The sequence below is a fragment of the Lacerta agilis genome, chromosome 2 (genome assembly GCF_009819535.1).
Source record: "Lacerta agilis isolate rLacAgi1 chromosome 2, rLacAgi1.pri, whole genome shotgun sequence".
Taxonomy (NCBI): Eukaryota; Metazoa; Chordata; class Lepidosauria; order Squamata; family Lacertidae; genus Lacerta; species Lacerta agilis.
In genome coordinates this window covers 107,042,398-107,066,537 of record NC_046313.1, presented here as the reverse complement: position 1 = coordinate 107,066,537, position 24,140 = coordinate 107,042,398, and the positions used below count along the sequence as shown (strand labels likewise).

The 24,140-nt window shown below is 43.7% G+C and overlaps 1 protein-coding gene across 1 annotated transcript in view; it reads left to right on the top strand.

Annotated features, from left to right (window-relative positions):
• The window catches only part of LOC117042396 (oocyte zinc finger protein XlCOF6-like), a 449,944-nt gene that overhangs the window by 405,605 nt on the left and 20,199 nt on the right, over positions 1-24,140 (top strand). Inside the window, 1 exon segment of the mRNA XM_033141942.1 lies at positions 9,277-9,292. Within this exon segment, the coding sequence (XP_032997833.1) occupies positions 9,277-9,292 (16 nt within the window).

The following is a 24,140-nucleotide window of genomic DNA, read 5'->3' as shown; positions in this document are numbered from 1 at the left end:
TCTCGTGTGGGGAAATGTATAAAAAGCGCATTGGGGGATGCATAGAACAGCATACATAAAGTGATAGGATTTTGAGGGGGGGAATGTATATAAAATGCATATTTTAGGAAGAAGTGCTGATATTTCTTCATCTATTGTATACTTCATATCAGAGATGTTGGTAGTGGTGGTTGATTATTAGATTTCTTACTTGCCCCCCACTGTCAGCTTCCAGGGCAGCTTATGAATTAAAATACAATATTTAAAATAGTTAAAACATATTACAATCCAAGAAAAGAGGGAGGGTCCTAAAGTAAATCTCCTATTTACTTGTGTGCATTATGTGCAAACATAATTTGTTGGAGAAAATATTCAGTAAGGTTGTGCTCCAGATTCACCTGGATCCTCAACCAAATTGGGCCAATTTATTCCCTGTTCTGATCAGGCAGAAGCAGCAACAAATCACAACTTTGTCACAAGTTAATCAGGCATTTATGACCTAGGTGTAATTTTAAACATCGTACTGTATGCAACGTGTGCATCAAAATTTCAGACAGATTGTTTGAAAATATTTCTTCATCTTAACAGTAAAGTTGATTTTTTAAAAAGAGGTAAATTAGATTACGGATAGATCATTTATATGTAATTTACACTTTCTACTCCCCACCCCCTTATACTTCATTTCCCAGTTTGTAATAGGTCTTTGTAATGGTCACAGGGCAGACAGTACCATTATTTGCTATCACAGGGCTTCATCGTCACTTCCGCTTTTCCTGTGATTTCTAGGCCAACGTCCGAGAGGCTTTTCTTTTGTCCTGCCGCTTTTCCTGGAAAACCTGCTGCTTACCACTGAATTGGAAGAAACATAAATCCACAGAAAACCTGATAAATGTTTGTTTCTATCCCGCTGTCAACCCACTGAAAACTCGACTTTCCTTGGTTCCGATTCAGCAGTAAACAGTGGGGGCTTTCCTGGTGAAAGCAGGGGGGAATGAACGAAAAACCTATCAGACCTGCGCCTAGAAATCACAGGGCAAACTGAAGCGTGGCCAAGCCCTCTGTATCTTCCTGCTGTTCTGACTTTTCTCCTTCATTCTGACGGCTGAATTAAGAATGACTTGAGAATGACCAGATGGAGCACAATAAACCTCACGTTCTTCTTCCTAGGTGTAATAAAAAGAAAACCATGAATGGAATAGCTTTTCCTCCTGGATTAAAAGAGCAAATAGATCAATTCTCCGAAATGCATCCTTTTTTGGAGAAGGAGACCAAGAAATTCAAAGGTAACAATGATCATTGTATGATGTTTTAGATGTGGGATAGATAGATATAGTTGCATGCCATGCCAATTTCCAAACTGTGAATATTCCAGGGGTTCCAGGCTGCTTCCCCAGGGTTCAGTTTTCCTATTGGCAAATGAGAGACAGCAGAGACTGTGGTGTCTTTAGGATATATGGTTTATTTACACATATCTACGATGGAGGAGTTCACACCACAGACACCAAGAGAGTCTTGTTTTCCCACAGCCACAGCCTTGCATTCAAAACAGGAATCAACCCTCGTGCTCTGATTCTCTTTCCGGCTTGCTGCATTTTACAGCCTGTCACATCCCTAAACGCTACTCCAAAACTCTGGTTTTGTCTTCTAACTCCCAGAGCTGGGGGAGGGGGCCATTAGTGTACCCCATTATTGGCGCTGTCTGCAGAAGGGAGCTCTAAATCACATGAGGATCCTACATGAGATTCTAATGTGATTGGGGGCAGGGAATAGAATGCCGGAAGGAAACAGCAGTGTATGGAAATTTAAATTTTCACATGTATAATTTCTAGTTAGATATCAGATATCTTAACATTTGAGGTTCTGTCTGAGGGTCAGTTTAAAATTCTGAGTGACCTTTCAGTCTTTGGCATTGATTGCAACTCTTCTCTGAGCGCCCCCTCCCCACCCCCAAACATGTTTTCATAACACTTAATGCTAATGCTGGAAGAGGGAGAAAGAGGGTGTACTGTGGCGAAATTTTAGATTTTGGCGCGAACACACTTACAAACGTTCTGAATCTAAAGCATTGCCCTTGGAGCCAAGTATGAGTATTGACTTTTTCATCATTTCACTTTTCCCCCTTAGACATTGTGCTCTCTGGGCCTCAAGATAAGAAAGACAGAACTGTACCCAGCTTGAGTTTTGCACCAGGAAAAGATTTCCGGGGTCCCAGTCTGCAACGACCGTGTTTGTATTTCCTTTTTGGGAAATGAGAGACAGCAGAGACTGTTGTGTCTTTAGGATATATTGTTTATTTATACATATATACAATCTGAATCTACGATGGAGGGGTTCACAGCAAAGACACCCCAAGAGAGAGTCTTGTTTCTCCCACAGCCACAGCCTTGCATTCAAAACAGGAATCAACCATCGTGCTCTGTTTCTCTTTCCAGCTTGCTGCCTTTAACAGCCTGTCACACCCCTGAATTCTACTTCAAAATACTGATTTTGTCTTGTAACCATTTCAGAGATGGGGAAGGGGCCCTCCCAAGAGCTGTTTGGCACAGAGCCCCCTCTCCGTCTTTCTTGATGGCCCAACTCCTTTCCTTTGTTCTTGGTTAATGGCCCAGACTAACTGTACATGGAGACCCCTATTGGGACTAACTCTCCTGGCTACTCCCCATTGATGCAGCTGCCCTCCTTTCGCTTGGCTACCTTCTCCTGTCTGCAGTAGGACAAACAAATGAGTACTACTTCCTACTGCATTCTGTTGAATGAGAGGACTGGGAAGCAAGCAAGAAGAGCTGAAACTACCGGCTCTGCGTTTAAAGGAAGTTCTGATGTGGGCTGTTGCTTGCTCTGAAGCTGGTTCAGACTCATCAAATCCAAATGTGGAGGGAAGACTATGGCTCTCTTGCTGTTCACTTCTGCACGCTTAGAACCACACGAGGGAGAGCAGAGATATGTGCACTAGCTTTGCCCCCTCTAGTGTACCCCATTATTGGTGCTGTCTGCAGAAGGGATTTGGGGGTTGGGGGAATAGAATGCCGGAAGGAAAGAGCAGTGTATGGAAATTTAAATTTTCACATGTAGAATTTGCCGTTAGATATCAGATATCTTGACATTTGAGGGTTCTGTATGAGGGTCAGTTAAAAATTACGAGTGACCTTTCAGTCTTTGGCATTGATTGCAACTCTTCTCTGAGCGCCCCCCCCCCCCCAAACATGTTTGCATAACACTTAATGCTAATGCCGGAAGAAGTTGAAAGAGGGAGTACTATGGCGAAATTTAAGATTTTGGTGTGAACACACTTGCAAACATTCCAAATCTAAAGCATTGCCCTTGGAACCAAGTATGAGTATTGACTTTTTCCTCATTTCACTTTCCCCCCTTAGACGTAGTGCTCTCTGGACATCAAGAAGAGGAAGACATGGCTTTATCCCGCTTCAGTTTTGCACCAGGAAAAGATTTCAGGGCTCCCAAACTGCACCAGCAGGGTTTGTATTTCCTTTTGGGAAATGAGAGGCAGCAGAGACTGTGGTGTGTTTAGGATATATTGTTTATTCCCACATAAATAGAATCTGAGCCTACGATGGAGGGGTTCACACACACCCCAAGAGAGTCTTGTTTCTCCCATAGCCACAGCTTTGGATTCAAAACAGGAATCAACCATCGTGCTCTGATTCTATTTCCATCTTGCTGCCTTTTACAACCTGTCACATCTCTATAAACTCTAAAATACTGATTTTGTCTCCTAACTTTCTCAGAGCTAGGGGAGGCAACTCTTCTCTCTCTTCCCCCCCCCCCCCCCCCGTCTCGAACATGCTTTCATAACACTTAATGCTAATGCTGGAAGAGGGAGGAAGATGGAATACCATGGCTAAATTTTAGATTTAGGCACGAACACACTTGCAAGCATTCTATATCTAAAGCATTCCCCTTGGAGCCAAGTACGAGTATTGACTTTTCCCCCATTTCCCCTTTTTTCCTTGGACATTGTGTTCCCTGGACATCAAGAAGAGGAAGACACGGCTGCAGTCCGCTTCAGTTTCCCAGCAGCACAAGATTTCTGGGGTCCCAAGCTGGAAACCCAGGGTTTGCATTTCCTTTTGGGAAACGAGATACAGCAGAGACTGTGGTGTCTTTAGGATATATGGTTTATTCCCACATAAATAGAATCTCATCCTATGGTGGAGGGGTTCGCAACACGGACAGCCCAAGAGAGAATCTTGTTTCTCCCACAGCCACAGCCTTGCATTGAAAACAGGAAGCAACCATTGTGCTCTGATTCTATTTCCGGCTTGCTGCATTTTAGAGCCTGTCACTCAACTCTACTTCAAAACTCTGGTTTTGTCTTCTAACCATCTCAGAGCTGGGGAAGGGCCCTCCCAAGAGCTGTCTGGCATAGAGCCCCCTCTCCGTCTTTCTTGATGGCCCAACTCCTTTCCTTTGCTCTTGGTTAATGCCCCAGACTAACTGTGTACATGGAGACTATTGTATACATGTAACTATTGGGACTAACTATCCTGGCTACTCCCCATTGATGCAGCTGCCCTCCTTTCGCTTGGCTCCCTTCTCCTGTCTGCAGTAGGACAAACAAATGAGTACTACTTCCTACTGCATTCTGTTGAATGAGAGGACTGGGAAGCAAGCAAGAAGAGCTGAAACTACCGGCTCTGCGTTTAAAGGAAGTTCTGAAGTGGGCTGTTGCTTGCTCTGAAGCTGGTTCAGACTCATCAAAGCCAAATGAGGAGGGAAGACTATGGCCCCCTTGGGGTGTTCACTACTCCCGCATGCTTAGAACCACACAAGGCAAAGCTCTGCCCCCTCTAGCGTATCCCATTAGTGGTGCTGTCTGCAGAAGGGAGCTCTAAATCACATGGGGATCCTATATAAGATTCTAATATGGGTTTTTGGGGGGGAGGGGGGATAGAATGCCGGAAGGAAAGAGCAGTGTATGGAAATTTAAATTTTCACATGTTGAATTTGTCGTTAGATAATCTGATATCTTGACATTTGAGGGTTCTGTATGAGGGTCAGTTTAAAATTCTGAGTGACCTTTCAATCTTTGGCATTGATTGCAACCCTTTTCTGACTGCCCCCCCCAAACATGTTTTCATGACACTTAATACTAATGCTAGAAGAGGGCAAAAGATGGAGTACTATAGTGAAATTTTAGATTTTGGCATGAACACACTTCAAACATTCTAAATTTAAAGCATTGCCCTTGGAACCAAGTATGAGTATTGACTTTTTCCTCATTTCACCTTTCCCCCTTAGCCTTTATGTTCTCTCGACCTGAAGAAAAGAAATACACGGCTGTACACGGCTTCAGTTTTGCAGCAGCAAAAGATTTCGGGGGTCCCAATCTGCACCCGCAGGGTTTGTATTTTCTTTTGGGAAATGAGAGGCAGCAGAGACTGTGGGGTCTTTAGGATGTATTGTTTATTCCCACATAAATAGAATCTGAGCCTACGAAGGAGGGGTTCACAGACACCCCAAGAGAGTCTTGTTTCTCCCAAAGCCACAGCTTTGGATTCAAAACAGGAATCAACCACCGTGCTCTGATTCTATTTCCATCTTGCTGCCTTTTACAGCCTGTCACATCCCTAAAGACTCCAAAATACTGGTTTTGTCTCCTAACTCTCTCAGAGCTAGGGGAGGCAACTCTTCTCTCTGCCCCCCATCTGGAACATGCTTTCATAACACTTAATGCTAATGCTGGAAGAGGGAGAAAGATGGAATACCATGGCTACATTTTAGATTTAGGTATGAACACACTTGCAAGCATTCGAAATCTAAAGCATTGCCCTTGGAGCCAAGTACGAGTATTGAGTTTTCCCTCATTTCCCCTTTTTTCTTGGACGTTGTGCTCCCTGGACCTCAAGAAGAGGAAGACACGGCTGTACCCAAGATTTCTGGGGTCCCAAGCTGCAAACCCAGGGTTTGCATTTCCTTTAGGGAAACGAGATACAGCAGAGACTGTGGTGTCTTTAGGATATATGGTTTATTCCCACATAAATAGAATCTCAGCCTATGGTGGAGGGGTTTGCAACACGGACAGCCCAAGAGAGAATCTATTTTCTCCCACAGCCACAGCCTTGCATTGAAAACAGGAACCAACCATTGTGCTCTGATGCTATTTCTGGCTTGTTGCCTTTTACAGCCTGTCACATCCCTAAACTGTACTATACTTCAAAACTCTGGTTTTGTCTTCTAACCATCTCAGAGCTGGGGAAGGGCCCTCCCAAGAGCTGTGTGCCACAGAACCCCCTCTCTGTATTTCTTGATGGCCCAACTCCTTTCCTTTGTTCTTGGTTAATGGCCCAGACTAACTGTGTACATGGAGACCCCTATTGGGACTAACTCTCCTAGCTACTACCTATTGATGCATCTGCCCCCCTTTCGCTTGGCTCCCTTCTCCTGTCTGCAGTAGGACAAACAGATGAATACTACTTCCTGCTGCAATCTGGTGAATGAGAAGGGACTGGGAAGCAAACGAGTAGCTGAAACTACTGGCTCTGCGTTTAAAGGAAGTTGTGAAGTGGGCTGTTGCTTGCTCTGAAGCTGGTTCAGCCTCATCAAAGCCAAATGTGGAGGGAAGACTATGGCCCCCTTGGGGTGTTCACTTCTCCCGCATGCTTAGGACCACACAAGGGAAATCAGAGATATGTGCACTAGCTCTGCCCCCTCCAGCGTACCCCATTATTGGCGCTGTCTGCAGAAGGGAGCTCTAAATCACATGGGGATCCTATATAAGAGTCTAATATGGGTTTTTTGGGGGGAGGGGGAATAGAATGCCGGAAGGAAAGAGCAGTGTATGGAAATTTAAATTTTCACATGTTGCATTTGTCGTTAGATACCTGATATCTTGACATTTGAGGGTTCTGTATGAGGGTCAGTTTAAAATTCTGAGTGACCTTTCAATCTTTGGCATTGATTGCAACCCTTTTCTGAGTGCCCTCCCCCCCAAAAAAACATGTTTTCATAACACTTAATACTAATGCTAGAAGAGGGCAAAAGATGGAGTACTATAGTGAAATTTTAGATTTTGGCATGAACACACTTCAAACATTCTAAATTTAAAGCGTTGCCCTTGGAACCAAGTATGAATATTGACTTTTTCCTCACTTCACTTTTCCCCATAGCCTTTATGTTCTCTCGACCTCAAGAAACGAAAGACACGGCTGTACCCTGCTTCAGTTTTGGGGGTCCCAATCTGCACCCACAGGGTTTGTATTTCCTTTTGGGAAATGAGAGGCAGCAGAGACTGTGGGGTCTTTAGGATATATGGTATATTTACACCTATATGCAATCTGAGCCTACAATGGAGGGGTTCACAGACACCCCAAGAGAGTCTTGTTTCTCCCAAAGCCACAGCTTTGGATTCAAAACAGGAATCAACCATCGTGCTCTGATTCTATTTCCATCTTGCTGCCTTTTACAGCCTGTCACATCCCTAAAGACTCCAAAATACTGGTTTTGTCTCCTAACTCTCTCAGAGCTAGGGGAGGCAACTCTTCTCTCTGCCCCCCATCTGGAACATGCTTTCATAACACTTAATGCTAATGCTGGAAGAGGGAGAAAGATGGAATACCATGGCTACATTTTAGATTTAGGCACGAACACACTTGCAAGCATTCCAAATCTAAAGCATTGACCTTGGAGCCAAGTACGAGTATTGACTTTTCCCTCATTTCCCCTTTTTTCCTTAGATGATGTGCTCCCTGGACCTCAAGAAATGAAAGGTACATTTCCAGGTTTGGCAGATCTTTAAACAATTTTTGCAGATGATATATGGGAGGGTTTTGCACTTCAATCTCCCAGCAGCACAAGATTGCTGGGGTCCCAAGCTGCCTCCCGTGGGTTCATATTTCCTTTTGGGAAATGGGGGACAGCAGAGACTGTGATGTCTTTGGGATATATGGTTTATTCCCACATATATAGAATCTGAGCCTACGGTAGAGCGGTTCACAGCACGGACACCCCAAGAGAATCTTGTTTCTCCCATGTCCACAGCCTTGCATTCAAAACAGGAACCATCCCTCGTTCTCTGATTCTCTTTCCGTCTTGCTGCCTTTTACAGCCTGTCATATCCCTAATCTCTACTCTACTCCAAAGCTCTAGGTTTGTCTTCTAATTCTCTCAGAGCTGGAGGACTGGGAAGCAAGCAAGAGGAGCTGAAGCATGACATTTGAGCATTCTTTATTTCTATTTCTCTATTTAAAATTCTGAGTGATCTTCATTATTTGGCACTGATTTTTGTGGAAACCCACCACTCCCCAATGTTTTCATAAAATGTAATGATAATGCTGGAGTGCTGTGGCTTGATGAAGTCAGTTGGGAGTTCACCACACCTCAACTGGTGTGTGTTATGAGCACAGCAAGCAAGAGTCATCAGAGATTTCCTTCTCCCAACCAAACAGCATCTTCCAGAGTTTGTTAAGGAGAAAACAACTCACACACAGTTGTGTTTATTGTCTCCAGACACAAAACCAGTCCTGGTCTTTTAAGTAAAGATACGTACGAGCAGATCCATTGACACTCATCCAGGGGCGTAGCAAGCCTCTGCGCTGCTGGGGGTGGTGGCGGCGCAGAGGCACCCCACTGGGGGAGGGGCACGACGTGTGCGTCGTGACGTCATGGCGCATGTGGATACCGCTGAAGGGTAATTTCCCCCTTTCCGTGGCTTTTTCTCAGTGGGGGGGGCGGGCCAGCAAGGAGGGGGCGTCACACTTGCCGCTGGCATGACGCCCCCTCCTCGCTGGCCCGCCCCCCCTGCCGAAAAAAAGCCGCGGAAAGGGGAAAAAGAAGCAGAGCAGGCGCTTGAATGCACCTGCTCTGCTTCGCTCCCCCCCCCAGCGGTTTTTTCGGCAGGGGGGGGTGGGCCAGCGAGGAGGGGGTATCATGCCAGTGACAAGCGTGACGCCCCCTCCTCGCTGGCTTGCCCCTCGCGCCGAAAAATAGCCGCTGGAAGGGGGAAAAGGCAGCATGCCCCTGTTCTGGGCCCACCCGGCAGGGTGGGGTGGGGGCAGCGGCCAAAGTGTCACCCCCCTCCCCTGGAACTCGGGGCGGCCCACCCCCCTTGCTACGCCCCTGCACTCATCACAATGCTAGCTAATTCTTCTGTGCAAAACCCACAGCCTCTTCCCCTGAGTCTCACAGAGTCAGACCCTTGACAGCAAACGGGACAGGACACAGACAAGACAGACAGGATGAAAGCAATGCCCTAGAGGCTACTATTCCTGTCCCTATATGTTCTACATGTAGGCATATTTCCTGAACCAATGGGAGAGTGAATGACTCTGCAAGTCGCAGACTCAACCTTGCTGGTGTTGCTATGGCAACCCAGTGCACCCGGCACCCTTATCTCAGGGCCTCCAGTTGTGGGAATGTGCTCCTGAAGGCACGAATCCAAGCACATTACACCAACATGGAAGAGGTCAAACGATCATATACGTTGGCTAAGTTTTAGATTTTGGCATGAACACACTTCCAAGCACTCCTAACTCTAAAGCATTAGAGTTGGAGCCAAGTGCGAGTCTTAACTTCTTCCTCATAACAGTTTTGTTCCTTAAGCGTTGTGCTCTCTGGACCTCAAGTAAAACATATGGTTCCAGATTGGGCAGCGTTACTTTAGCTGGCTGGACCTCCAGAAAAGAAAGTACATTTCCAGGTTGGGGAAGGTTCTCTGTTTTGGTTTTTACAGATGAGATTGGGAGAAGGGCTCAGCACAGGAGCATAGAAAGCAGCTTTTATACAGAGCCAACCCAGCTAGCTTCATATTGCCAACAATGACTGGCAACAGTTCTCCGGGGTTTTATACAGGGAACTCACCCTACAGGAATTGAACCAGGGACCTTTTGCAAGCAAGCCTACCTCTGAGCTAGCATCCTTGCCCTCAAGGGGCGCTCCCTGAGTTTCTGACCTGACCTGAATTGGGGGGGGGGGATTTCCCACCCCCACCCCATTAGTGCACTGGCTTTTCAAACCTCCTCCTCAATCAGAGCTGCACAAAACCTGGATGCAGGTTTTGGGCACTGCCTCCCTAATCGTTTCCTTGCTCTTGTAGGTGAAGACATGGCCATTCCTAAACTAGTCCTAGCAGCGTATGGCAAAGGAACAGCCCAAGCAACATATGGCCAAGGAACATATGGCCAACCATCAACCCGAGTAATGTGTATGGGGCAATATATATATGACTCTGGATTCTCAAATAACAACATTAGTTGTTGTTCCTATGTTATTGGAGTTGAGAGAATCACCTCAGGGACTCATTCCTGGGTAGTGGACGTGGGGAACGAGAAATTCTGGGCTGTAGGGGTTGTCAAGGAGTCTTTAAGGGAGTGCAATATTGACAATCTGAATGATAGAATTGGGGTCTGGGCTATTGCGAGGATTCCTAGTGGTGCATATTATGCTTCCACTCATTCTGGAATATCTCTGGGGTCATCACCCTCGGCCAGCAAGCAACCCCTTTCGTCCAACCCAAACTGGATTTGGCCAAAGAGAATCCGTGTGCTTGTGAACTATGAAGCAGGATTAGTAACCTTCCACGATGCTGACTCAAATAATGTTCTCTTTACCTTCAATGCTTTGTTCTCTGGGGAGAAAATCTGCTCCTTGCTCTGTGTGGGGAAATGAGATGAAATTGCCATTTGGTGCAAACTTGACAGGTCAGCGGAATGTGCCAAGTCCTTTAAAACCAGGGATGGGTGGGGAAGTTTAAAAAACAGCATGGGGGGTCAGGAGGAAGGAGCTGAATCCCCCCCCCTCGTACTTTCCTCCCCGAAAGGTCCAGGAAAATAACTTGGGGGGGGGGTGAGTATGTGTGGTGTGGAAAGGGCTCGGCATATTATATCCCACCCCCTGCTGCCTGCTTCTTTAGAGGGAATTAGTAACAGTCTGACTCTGACACGCAGTGTCATTGCTGTCTAGTCTAAATGGGCCCTGCAGGCTTTCTCTTCCAAAGAGTGTTCTGTTGTGGGAAGCAAAACACATGAAAACTGCCATACAGGCACAGCTTCAGGGGGAAGTAGTAGCTGAAGAGGGGAGGCTTTTCAAGGAGGAACTGGCATGAGGCCCCGATCCAGATTGGCAGCGTGTTCTGGATTGCAACCCCATAGCCATATTTTATTTGGAACAGAAACACACAAAATAGAAGCACAGTCGAAGAGGAATAGTCTGCAGATACATGATGCACAAATAGAGACTTGATATTGGGGCATTTAAATGCTCCCCTATTATCTCCAGAGTTGGGTGGTTTTATGTGCTTCAAGTAGTAGTTCTATTTTTTCCCCTTTTTGTTTTCTTTAAATGATCTTTTACAAGTTTTACAAGTTTCACAATCATAATACATATCTTATTTCTTTTATCCTTTATGCTTTTACCCTATCGAGCTTGTACTTCCCTCCCTCCTTCTTCTGGTTTCTCTATGTTTCCTTTTATCTTTACACATTTGTTATATTTATATTCTGTGTAAACTTAATACTATAAAATAAAAGTTTTATTAATGTACATCCTTCATTGTTGTATTATATTGTTTCAATTCTCAAAGTCCGACCAAATGGTTTTTAATAAACATTATGAGGTCTGTTTCAGTTCTGTGAGTGTCTTTATTTGTGTACAGTTCTTCTCTATGTATGTTATAAATTTCATCCAGTCTCTTTGGAATATTTTGTCGCCCTGCTCTCAGATTTTTCCAGTCAATTTTGCTATTTCTGCGTACTCCATAAGTTTCTGCTGCCACTCTTCAACTGTGGGTATTTCATGTTGTTTCCATTTCTGTGCGAGTAATCATCTTGCCGCAGTAGTAGCATAAAGAAACAGTTTCTGGTCCATCTTCGTTATATCATCTCTAACCATACCTAGCAGGAATGCTGCTGGTTTTTTGTTTTTTTTAAAAAAGGTGTATCTGAAAATCTTTTTTAGCTTTGACTTGATGATATTCAATCCATCCCATTAGTTTAGCCTTAAGATCCTCATAAGGCCTGATTTTAATAATATTATTTTCTTCTATCAACAGGTCTCTGTAGGTTTCATGTTCAGTTTATTTACTGAAAAAGCTTCCAATGGTGAAAACCACTTGTCTTTCTCTCAAACCACTCTTATATCTTATCCATACTTCATACAATGGTATTTTTATAATGTGGTTTTAAGAAGTCACAATGTAATTTTACTTTCTCATAACAAAGGTAAGTGCGCCACCCATACTTATTTCCAAATCCTCCTAAGACTAATACATCCGTGTTATCCAATTTCATCCAATCTCCCAACCATGTTATACAGGCAACCTCATAGTATAATTTAAGATCAGGCAATGAGAATCCGCCTCTTTCCCTTCTTTTCCCTTAATTCTTTTTATAATTGTTTAATTGTTGTCACCCACTCTAGGACCTGATGTGTGCAAGAAAGCTTGTAAATAAATAAAAGCAATTCCGCTTACTGCATTTGTGTGTGCCATTAATCATTTAATATCCAAGTTTCTCAAGGGATTTGCAGAACCACTGTTCAGTATCTCTTGTTTGAACCAGCGGAGGACAAAGTGCTCAAGTCTGCTTTTATATGATAACTCTTAAACTGCTGTTGCTTTCTTTGAGTCTTTAATATATGAAATAAACAAGGGCTCCGTTGATCCAGGAAGTGGGGAGCTGCGGTCTGAACCAACAGGTTCTTTGGAAAGTATGTGCTTTTAAGTGAGATAAAAATCAAATCAATCTTCCATGTTTGAAATGACCAGCTTCAGGTTTAACATTTCCCAACATGATGCACATTGATGTGAGGCACGGGTGGGGAGGCATTGGCAGCCCAAATGCTGCATTCCTTTGTTTCTGGAGTTTGAAAATATTTGTCCCCACCCCATAGGTGAACTTTGGCGGATGGTTGAGATAATCACATAATATCACTATAAAATTACATGATTGACAGATGAGTTCCCTACCCATGCCTTACGGGGAACATTTGAAATAACTTGTGCTGGGGATAGATGGGACCAGTAGCAAAAGTGAGCAGAGTTCCTGCTATGCTCTTCATCCACACAAGAAAGAGATTATCCTTGTCCAAGGATAGGTTTTAGTCAGAAGTGCATGCTAGGGATCAGTGAGGCCTGTATCCTGACGGCCATTTTGAGGGGCCTGCATCATTTGGCTCCTGCAGCAGAGGTTTTCCAACCCTAGTGGGAGCTTGAGCTCTTTTTTATTATTATTGTGTGAAAAACATTTATTTCAGTAAACCTCTTTAATTGTCAAATCAAATCAAATTTTATTAAACGGTCACAGAGCAAATCGACCTCTTCAACTGGACAATGAAGCACACACAAGACAAACAACCCTAAACAACAGCATTTCGAAATTAAGATCTTAAATAAAATTAAACGTTTGCCTTCGCCTGCGCATTGCCTCTTTAATTGTGTACACTTGCTTTTAAACTTTTGCAGATTTTACCCATGTTTTTATTGAAAATCATTTATACTATTTTTGTACCACCACTCAGTTTTTTTAAAAAATGAGCTGGTTTCCAAACATTTCCAAATAAACAAAAGCAATAACAATACAACAATATTTTAATAACACTTCCTAAAAACAGACGTTAACTATACATCAAATAAAACAGAGAAGTGTAGCCTACAGAACAAAATTTAAAAAAAGGAGCCAGAATGTAAACATGTAAGTTTTTAAGAGATGTTTGGAAATCTCTACTGTCTCCGTCTCATGAATTATCTGAGAGCATTCCAGAGGTTGGGTGTTGCACCCACAAATGAAGTGACCACCCATTGGTGGTGGAATGACCCCAGCAGGGCCTCATCAGCTTGAGCTCTTAACTACTGAAATTTGTCTCTCGTTTCACCCAATTTCAAGGGTCCGGTTCAAATTTCATCCGAGGAACAACTGGTATTTTTGTCATACAAACTGTAGCTGCTTATTCACATCCTCCTGGTATGACAACAGGGCAAGAGAACCCTCCTCACGGTTCATGCACTTTGTAAACAGCATTGAAGGAACTGTATGTAGTCTCAAACAGGGCAGACTTCCGTCACATTCTGGTCTTGTTTGTTTTGGGGAAAGTTCCCACACACTGAAATTTAAGTTCCATTCCATTTGTTTTCTATTGTTAACACCTGCGTGAAAGCTAGATCACCACAGCAACATGCAAAACAAGAGTCATGTTCCTATGCCACATCCTCCGGCAGTTCATACCTGCTTCAGCTGAGCTGGCGATTAGCAGTCCTGAATCAGGCCGGAGATCCATCAAAGATAACCTCAACAGGCGACTGACTGGTAATAATTTGAGGGCATTCTCCAAGGAAAGGAGGCTCCTTTTCTTAAAGAGATGGATTTTCTTACTGCAGGAAAGTTTGTAGGACAAAAACTCTTGTTTAAATATCTCTGCTATCGGATCCAAGGAGTAACTCACCCACTGAGCATGGAGTCCCTGAGATCTGTGCAGAAACAGTTGCAGGGTTATGAGCCAGACTCAAAGAATCTGGTCGCATGCTTGGACGTGGCGCTGAGGAATTTCAGGCAGGAGCCTACGTGCGTGAAGGAGAATGCCACTTTGCTGGTCAAGAGCGATGGGGTCGAGTTGAAATTCTCCTGTGGGAATCAGAAGTGTCTCATCTGCATAGATGATGCTGGCGGAGATGTCCAGTACAATGCCTCTGAGTTCTCGGGGGATGTCTATCTGGCAAGATTAAGTTCCAAGCCCCAGCCACTAAATGTGGCAAGTCTCCAAGGAGTGAAGGAAAGTTTGGAGAAATGGGAGATGGGAGAAGATTTGAGAAGATGTCTCAAACTGGCCTTAAAGGAGTTCCCCAAGGAACCCTTATTAGTGCAGGAAAATGCCCGGTTGATCATTAGGAAACGCAAAGTTCAACTGGAGTTCATCTCTGGGACAGGGCAATGTGAGATATCGGTGCGCTTTGACAAGGGGGAACCTCATTATGAGGTTGAACCGAAGACTTGGAAAATGTACCGGGAACGGCTACCACTCCACAAGGAGCACCTGAATGCCAAGAATTTGGAAAGGATCCGTAGAACGGTGAGATCCCTAGAAGGGACGCCTCCTGATGTCCGGGAGAGCCTTAATATTGCCTTGCACAGTTTCTGCCAGGAACCGGAGGATGTGAAGAAGAATGCCCGCATGGTGATTGAAGTGGAAGGGGGGGAGATGGAGCTAATCTCTGGGACCAGAGAAAATTACATTGATGTATCCTGTGTCGGTGGGAAAATATCCTACAGAAGCAGCTGTCAAGCTCCAAGGCACAGGGAAGGGGCTCAAAGCAGGCAGGCACGAGGACGTCATCTCCAACGCTACCAGCCCTACCCACACTACCAGCAGAACTATCACTTGCGTTCAAGAAGATGGTCACACTAAGCTTTGTTGTTCATGGGCACCACCTACGTACCTAAACATCGTCAGCTGAACCTCACAGATCTATCAGTTTTCAGCAAGTCCTAAAGGGTTTTTGGCCTGAGAGTTGCTCAGACAGCTCCGGCGGAGTATGAGGACTGTTGTTTCTACCCCCCCCCCCAATTTCCTGCCATTTTCTTAGGATCATGACCCCCGCCTTTGACCTTCCACTGGCTGATGTTGCTGACCTTCTGCCCTGGTATTGTTGCTTGACCTTGACGACTTCTCTGAAACTGGACCTTATGTTGTGGATGCCCCTATCTCTGGCCATTGGATCCTGATCTCTGGAACTTTGACTTCATCTTGACAGCCAGCTTCCCTTGAACTCTGGGCTCCCTGATGGTTTGGAACAGAACTGTGCTGGGCCCTGACACAAGCCAACAAATATGCAGGTGCTGTTGCGGAGACTTTGGGGTGGTAAAGTGCAGTAAAGTGTGCAAACGTGAGTAAAAATAACATAAAAATATGAGTTATTTTAGGGAAATATAAATATAGGGGGAAATATGCTTTGCAGAAATGTATCTGTTATTTAGGCTATCAAGTACCAAGCCTGTTGATTTCAAGTACCAGTAGCACTTTGGAGACCAACTAAGAACAAACATACCCAGAACAAACTTAGTTGGTCTCTAAGGTGCTACTGGACAATTGTCTTTTAATTAAAAAAAAATAAATTGGGGAAGGATTCTTTTGAAGACTTTCTTGGGACAATAAGATTTTATTCTTTTAAGGGAGTTTTTAGGAGCTATCTTTTTAAAGAATTTTTTTGTTTATTTGTTTTAAGTAAATAAATGTGTATAATAGAAGATTGCATAGAAATACCCACGAATTTTCATGAGGACTTTTAAAACAAAGCAAAATGAAACAAAACCACTAACTGATGTAGGAATGCAAAGAACTGAATTTAAGACCGGGGGGGGGGGGGATCATAATCAGAGTGAAACTGAAATTGCCACATCCATCCATCCGTGGTGTTGGGAGCTCACTTTAATCTCATTTCCTTTGTGAGTGAAATAACAGAAGATCACCAGATGGTGGCAAGTATATTTAGTTTATTTCTTTATTTAAAGCATTCCTACCCTGCTCTTCAGCCAAAACAGCTCTTTAAGCAGTTTACAAACCTCAGTAATAAGATGTTCCCTGCTCTTACAATCAAAGAATCATAGAATCATAGAACTGGAAGGATCTCAAGGGTTCTCTAGTCCAACCCCCTGCTAAAGCATCCATAACAGATGGCCATTCAACCTCTGCTTAGAAACCTCCATGGAAGGAGAGTCCACGACCTCCAGAGGTTGTATTTCAGTATACACAAATTTTCTTAGTGTGAATTAGGTAGATTTGCCTTTGAACTGAATGAAATTCTTCCCGCGTCCCTACTACTGTTTAGGGAATTTTTTAATGTTCGATCTTTTGTTCTGTTTCTAAGATTCTGTTGTGAGCTGCCCAGAGTGACTGGGGAAACCCAGCCAGATGGGTAGGGTATAAATAATAATAATACAGTGGTACCTCTGGTAATGAACTTAATTCGTTCCGGAGGTCCGTTCTTAACCTGAAACCGTTCTTAACCTGAGGTACCACTTTAGCTAACGGGGCCTCCCGCTGCCATTACACTGCCAGCACGCGATTTCTGTTCTCGTCCTGAGGTAAAGTTCTTGACCCGAGGTAGGCCTACTACTTCCGGGTTAGCGGAGTCTGTAACCCGAAGTGTTTGTAACCCGAGGTACCACTGTAACAACAACAACAACAACAACAACAACAACATGTTGCATCCCCCAGTCACGCTGCTTATAGTCATATTTTTTTTTCCTCTTTGGGAAAACAGGCAAGAGAGAGTAACACCGTCTAGCCTGCCAGGGATCTGGTACAACAGCTTTGCAGTGGCAACCAGGAAGTTCACGTGTGTACCTTGAGTGTTGTGTTGGCTTCTGTGCTGGCTGCAAAGGAAACTCAATTCAATAGGGGGCAGCAGAAAAACACAGGAGGCGAGATCAGAGCTGAAACTAGGCTTTCTGTCACCCCTGACAAAGACCCAGTTTGCCACCCACCCCCAGATGCGTGTTTGTGTACATACACATACATACAAACACACCCACACCTCAACACATTTATTTGCTGTGGGCAGGGCGAAGGCAAAGCAAGGCCTAATCTACTCGGCCTAGTCTCATTTTCTTCACATAGGCCGACTTTCCAGGACCCGGGAAGCCCAGCGGATGGTAGGGCAGTAGGGTGGTTCATTTTATATATATATATATTTATTTTTAAATGCCTGCTCCAAAGTTCTTATCTTACTAAACTAGGGATTATATAGCTATCTCTGAAATTTCATGCATATCAGTTAATACAGTGTTTTTCAACCTTTTTTGGGCAAAGGCACACTTGTTTCATGAAAAAAATCACGAGGCACACCACCATTAGACAATGTTAAAAAAAATTAACTCTGTGCCTATATTGACTATATATAAAGTAATTCTCTTGAATAGGAATCAAATAAACACAATTTTTCCCACGGCACACCAGGCAACATCTCGCGGCACACTAGTGTACCGCGGAACAGTGGTTGAAAAACACTGAGTTAATATATTGACCCTGCTCCACTGAATTGAAATTTCAGCCTTCACGAGGTCAAATCAGTCATGATTAAATGGGCACAAGATATAGGACACAACATACAATTTGAGGACTGGGGGAAATTGTGGGTGGTAGATTTGAAATTTACAGATTGTTCTCTTTTGAAGGAAAATTATATGAAAATGATGTATAGATGGTATATTACACCTGTAAAAATGGCAAAAATGTACAAAACTGGAACAAATATATGTTGGAAATGTAAAGAAAAGGAAGGCACGTTTTATCATATGTGGTGGTGAAGGGGACAGTTCAATAGCTAATTATCCAATATCAATTATAAATGCTTTCTATTCACAGCATTGTGCCTTAATATAATTTTTCTGTAATATTAAGAGAGACAGAGGCCCCTGAACAGACCTTGAAGTAAGCTTAAGGAATTTCTGGGAAATCAGCCAACATGGCCAGAGTCTGCAAGGTTATGATAAGACCGCCTGAGGAGACAATGAGCCTTATAGTTTATTAATATAGCGCCTTGCCTGTTACCATAGAAACACCACAAGGGAGGGGGACGAAAGCCTTTTCCATATGAAAGGAAGGTGCTTATGTATCGGTGATATTAATTGCATATGAGTTAGCCTTTAATGAGCTTAATTAATGAGAAGCATCAAGCTTGCAGAGGTATATACCTGCATGTATCTCTTATATGTATCTTTGCCATGTATCTGTGTATTGTTTCTATAAGCCTTTGAAAGCAGAGACAGCTCTGAATTGACATGAGATGGGAGGGGACTCTCCGTGACTGTGAGCGTTTTCTTATCGCTATGCCCGAGAACAAAGACATTTAGTTTGCAGCTGGCAAGAAGGGAAAGAGAGAGTCTGCTCCTGTATTCGTATTAATATTATATTCAGTCCATTAAGATGTAAGGTATTTCCTAGTTAGTAGACTCATTCCTGCTCCATGGGTAATATTGATTTATGCTTTTGTATTCTATAAGCCTAATGCAATAACTATTGCCGGTTAATGAAGTTATGCTTTCTTGCTGATTAGGCACACACACATGCCCTATGAATAGATATAACCTTCAACATACAATAGGGGTCTGTTTGTTGCTTACTGAATGATGTTGCTATCTTTCTGGGAAGCCTGCCAAGTACATTCAAAGCTTGCCAGGTACACATTCAAGGCTTGCCAGGACATTCCCAGACTGGGGAGAGAGAGCTGGGGAGGCTTTGGGAGGTTACCCTCCTAGGGAACATGTGAACCTTGAGCCAATTTTCGGTTTCTATTTTCGGTTTCTGTATTGTCTATATAAGGAACACGCGCCAGTCTCTCAGTGCTCAGTCCGGCTTTTGGACTGTGCCTTTTGCTTTGCATATGCAACTCAAAATAAATCCTGTTGTACCTTGCATGGTGTTTTGCCTCTTCGTGTTCATGAATCCACCACTCAAGAGCTCAAGAGCCCATTATGGTCTTACAGTGGGAATGTAGAGAAGTTTAAAAACTTTTGAGAGATGATATATAATGAATTGAAAAAAAATGTTTAAAATGACATTTGTTAAGAACCAGAGGCATTTCTGTTAGGGATTTTAGGACAGGACCTGCCAAGAGAAAAAAGGATTTATTCATGTATGCTACAACTGCGGCAAGAGTCTTGTTGGCACAACGATGGAAGACTGAGGAAATCCCGACGAAAGAACAATGGCAAGAAAAACTGGTGAGTTATGCAAAATGGCAAAATTAACATATAAACTATGTGAGACGGACAACCGGGACTTTAAGGAAGAATTGGAACTTTTTACAAACTACTTAAAAAGACGACAAAAAAAGACGACTTAAAAAGACTCCTTGGCAGGTTTTGAATAAAAATTAACAAATTTATTAGTAGAACATATGACAGATGAAGTAATAATATGTACAATTTTATAACATGCAGAAAATAATATGTATTAACAAATTGGAGAGGGGAGCTGAGGGAAGTTTGGGGGGTGAGGGAGGGAGGGATGGGGGGAAGGGGGAAAATGTAACTGACTGCATTGAATGATAATTTGTTTTGCTAAATTTGTTTAATAAAAATTATATATAAAGAAAGAAATTTCAGCCTTCATGACATAGGAAAACGGCCAAGTAAGGTATAATTTTTCTGTTTTACATTTTAGAATATTCATTTAAACAACTTCCCTTCTTCTCTTTCCATGGTTCATTTTGCATGCCACAAATCCCTGCATATTTTACATAAACTAAACCATTCAGTATTCCATTATTGCATCCATCCAAACTTATTTACACTGTTGAATTTATCTGAATGCTGTCAACGTTTTCAAGTTTCAAGGACATTTCCCCTTTAGGTTGTTATTCTAGGCTTAGAGTTTCACCTCAGTAGGCAAAACATAGCCAGGGATAAGGACCACAGACTAAACATTGCAACTGAAAACAAGGAGATGGTTTATTGATGCAAAATGCTCAGTTCAGTACAGAATTGATATTGTAGACCAGCAGGTGCCCACTTTTTTGGACGAGGGCACATCTCAAGTATTGAGGGAGAGCTGTCGGTACCAGTAACAAAATGGCTGCCACAGGACCATAACAAAACATGGCTGCCATAATACAAAATGAGAGGGAATACAGTTGTGATGAAGCTTTCCCCATAACTGTATTTTCATACAAGAAGAGGCTTAGCCTATTGGATTTCTGCCTGCCAGGCCATTGTTAAAAGCACTGTTTTCCCCACATGCCAACCCACTCCTGCCCCAAAGACGAAAAGGCCCAAATTTCTGTGGCCATTCCTGCCTGAGCACCATTCCACAACTCTTTGCAGCTGTGCAGGAAGTGCAAAAACAACTCCTCTTTTTCAGGGCATTGGGGGCGATTGGGGAGGGGGCTGTGAGGAGTCGTGTCCTCAAGATTCAGCATCTCAGTTCAGCTCCTTGCCCGACCAAGAAAAAGGGCCGGATTTCCTCCCCAGAGAAAGACGGTACATTGAAAGTGAAGATCAAGACATCTCCTTCGACATCAAAAAATCCCACAGAACCCATGTCATAGTCCAGGGTCACCCGGATCTTCCTGAGCTCGTGATTCAAGAGCAAAGGGGTCCGCTCAGGGGCAGTAAAAGCCCAAAGTCTATACAATGAGCCAACTATGGCTTTTCCGACAGCCCAGATTCCTACATTAGGTTGGAGGCTGACCTGTCCCTTCCTGGGGGTGGACTCACGTGCCACCCCCACAGCCCACGTGGCACTTTTCTCTCCCCCAACTTCCACTTCCCACCATTTTCTTACTGCACGGAATCTCTCACTGCCCAACACGTAGGTCTTTGGATCAAATCTCTTTTGGCTCTCTGGCAGATTTTGCCTTTCCCCTCCACATCTCACACTCTTCCTGTCTTCAGAGAGTATGAGGTAGTCATTTGCTGTTTCTGCATCCAAAACTACTTTCACTGTAAGAGAGACACACACAGAGAGGGGGAGCTGGGTCAGTGTTTGAATTATAGGGCAAGGTATGTATCTATCTTTTGTGATACCCTATACAGTGGTGCCTCGCTAGACGAAAATAATGCGTTCTGTGAGTGTCTTCGTAGAGCGATTTTTTCGTCTTGCGAAGCACCAATGCAAACCGCTAGTTTTCGCTTTTAAAAAAATCGTCTTGCGAGGCAGCCCCATTGACTTTCTCGTCTTGCGGGGCAGCCTTCCGCTAGCGAATGCCGTTCGTCTAGCGAGGCATTCGTCTAGCGAGGCATTCGTCTAGCGGGGCACCACTATAGTTTTTTGTGTTTAGGAAGTTGCTGAAGGGGTTGGGTACAGTTTGGAGGGGTGGGTGGGAGTCAGGACTAGGAAATGGCAAATTATCAATTTTTGGTTTATGTTTTCTACTCCTAAACTCAGTTCTCCACATTTTCACATTGCTTTGCAAATTCTTTTTTTTTAAGTACTCATGAAAATCCATCTGTGTTGCTAGTGCGAATTTCTCCTAATGCACATTTTTTTCCATGTTTGTACACATAGGGAGGCGGGTGGCGCTGTGGTCTAAACCACTGAGCCTCTTGGGCCTGCTGATCAGAAGGTTGGCGGTTCGAATCCCCGCGACGGGGTGAGCTCCCGTGGCTCGGTCCCAGCTCCTGCCAACCTAGCAGTTCGAAAGCACGCCAAAAAGTGCAAGTAGTTAAATAGGTACCACTCCAGCAGGAAGGTAAACGGTGTTTCCATGCGCTGCTCTGGTTTCGGTGTTCCATTGCACCAGAAGCGGCTTAGTCATGCCGGCCACATGACCCAGAAAAAAACTGTCTGTGGAGTGGACAAAAGCCGGCTACCTTGGCCTGTAAAGCGAGATGAGCACTGCAACCCTAGAGTCGTTTGCAACTGGACTTAACTGTCAGGGGTCCTTTACCTTTTTTTACACATTGCATCTTTGGAGAACTGCGATGCAAAATGTGGAGGAGTGCAAATTTCAAAGGAGGCTGACATCGCAATTTGCATATACTTTCAGGAAGTGTGAATTGGGTAAGATTTGCCTTTCCATGTGAACTGATCTGAATCTCTCCCCATCCTTGATGTCAGAGCGGAGCTTATGGATTTTGTTAAGGTGGTGAGGTTCAGGGGGCAGTGACTTGCCCAAGGAACTAAGTAGGAGACTGCATTCCTACACTTGCTAGCTTGGAATGTAATGATAATGCTAGCTTGGAAATGAATCCCACTGAACTCCATAGAACCTATGTCTTGGCAGACCCAGGTAGGATTGCTCTTTGTATCTCCATCTGCTGGTGGAAGTTTAAAACATATACTCATCCTTAGCAGCAACAGCATTAAAGATAATACTTGTATTTACAAAAAAGCAGCTTCAGGCATGCACCCGAATTTGGAGCAAGTGGAGGCATGTCTGCCTCCATTGTTGGTTGAAGGGAATGAGAAAGAGGGGGGGGGGGGACAGGAAATATTTATTGGCTTCTTCCCCCTGAGGAGAGAAGGGGAAATGACACTGTCCTCTCTACCAATTATATTTCTATGGTCTATGGCCTATCAGCAAGACAGCTCTATGGTCTTAACTCCTTCACATGCTAACTATTAAGTATATGCATTATTACTGTAGATTCAACTGCAAAATCTCTTCCCCCCCCCACCACAGTCTCTCTCACACACAAATAGAAAAATATATGTCCCGAGCAGCATACCTGATGCTATCTTCCCAAGTGTTCCCGAGTTGCTCTTCTTCCTCACAATACTCATTTCACCTTGTTGTATGCACTGTGGTGTTGAGGAGGGCGTAACAGAACCAGCTGCAGCAGCAAGGAACATGATTAGTTGGGGACATCTTTAAGAAATGGTCAAGTAAGACACTTAACAATACCTCTAGGACATTGCTTTCATCCTGTTTGTCTTGTCTGTGTCCTGTCCCGTTTGCTGTCAAGGGTCTGACTCTGTGGGACTCAGGGGAAGAGACTGTGGGTTTTGCACAGAAGCATTAGCTAGCATGGTGATCAGGGTCAATGGACCTGCTCATACGTATCTTTACTTCAAAGACCAGAAGGACTGATCTTGTGTCTGGAGACAATAAACACTCAGTTACTTTTAACTGTGTGAGAGTTGTTTTCCCCTTTACGAACTCTTGAAGATGCTGTTTAGTTAGGAGAAGGAAATCTCTGATGATTCCACATACTGTGCTCATAACACACACCAAGCCACAGCATTCCAGCATTATCATTACATTTTATGAAAACATTGGGGGGGGGCGGGTGTTCAGAGAAATCAATGCCATATAATGAAGATTACTCAGAATTTTAAATAGAGAAATAGGAAAAAAAGAACGCTCAAATGTCATGCTTCAGCTCCTCTTGCTTGCTTCCCAGTCCTCCAGCTCTGAGAGAGAAGACAAAACCAGAGTTTTGAAGTAGAGTAGAGTTTAGGGATACGACAGGCTGTAAAAGGCAGCAAGACGGAAAGAGAATCAGAGCACGAGGGATGGTTCCTGTTTTGAATGCAAGGCTGTGGCGATGGGAGAAACAAGACTCTCTTGGGGTGTCCGTGCTGTATGGACTCAAATGAATTTGTTGTTACTTAAAAACTTTTGTATTCTTATACTGTAACGAATTATTGTGCCACACATATTATTGTGAGTTTGAAGCTGTAATCTTTGTTTAAGTTTGTAATTCATTTCAGAATACATACTTTTGTTTGGTTTTTGACTTGTGAGTAGGATTTATTCCCACCATTGAAATCTA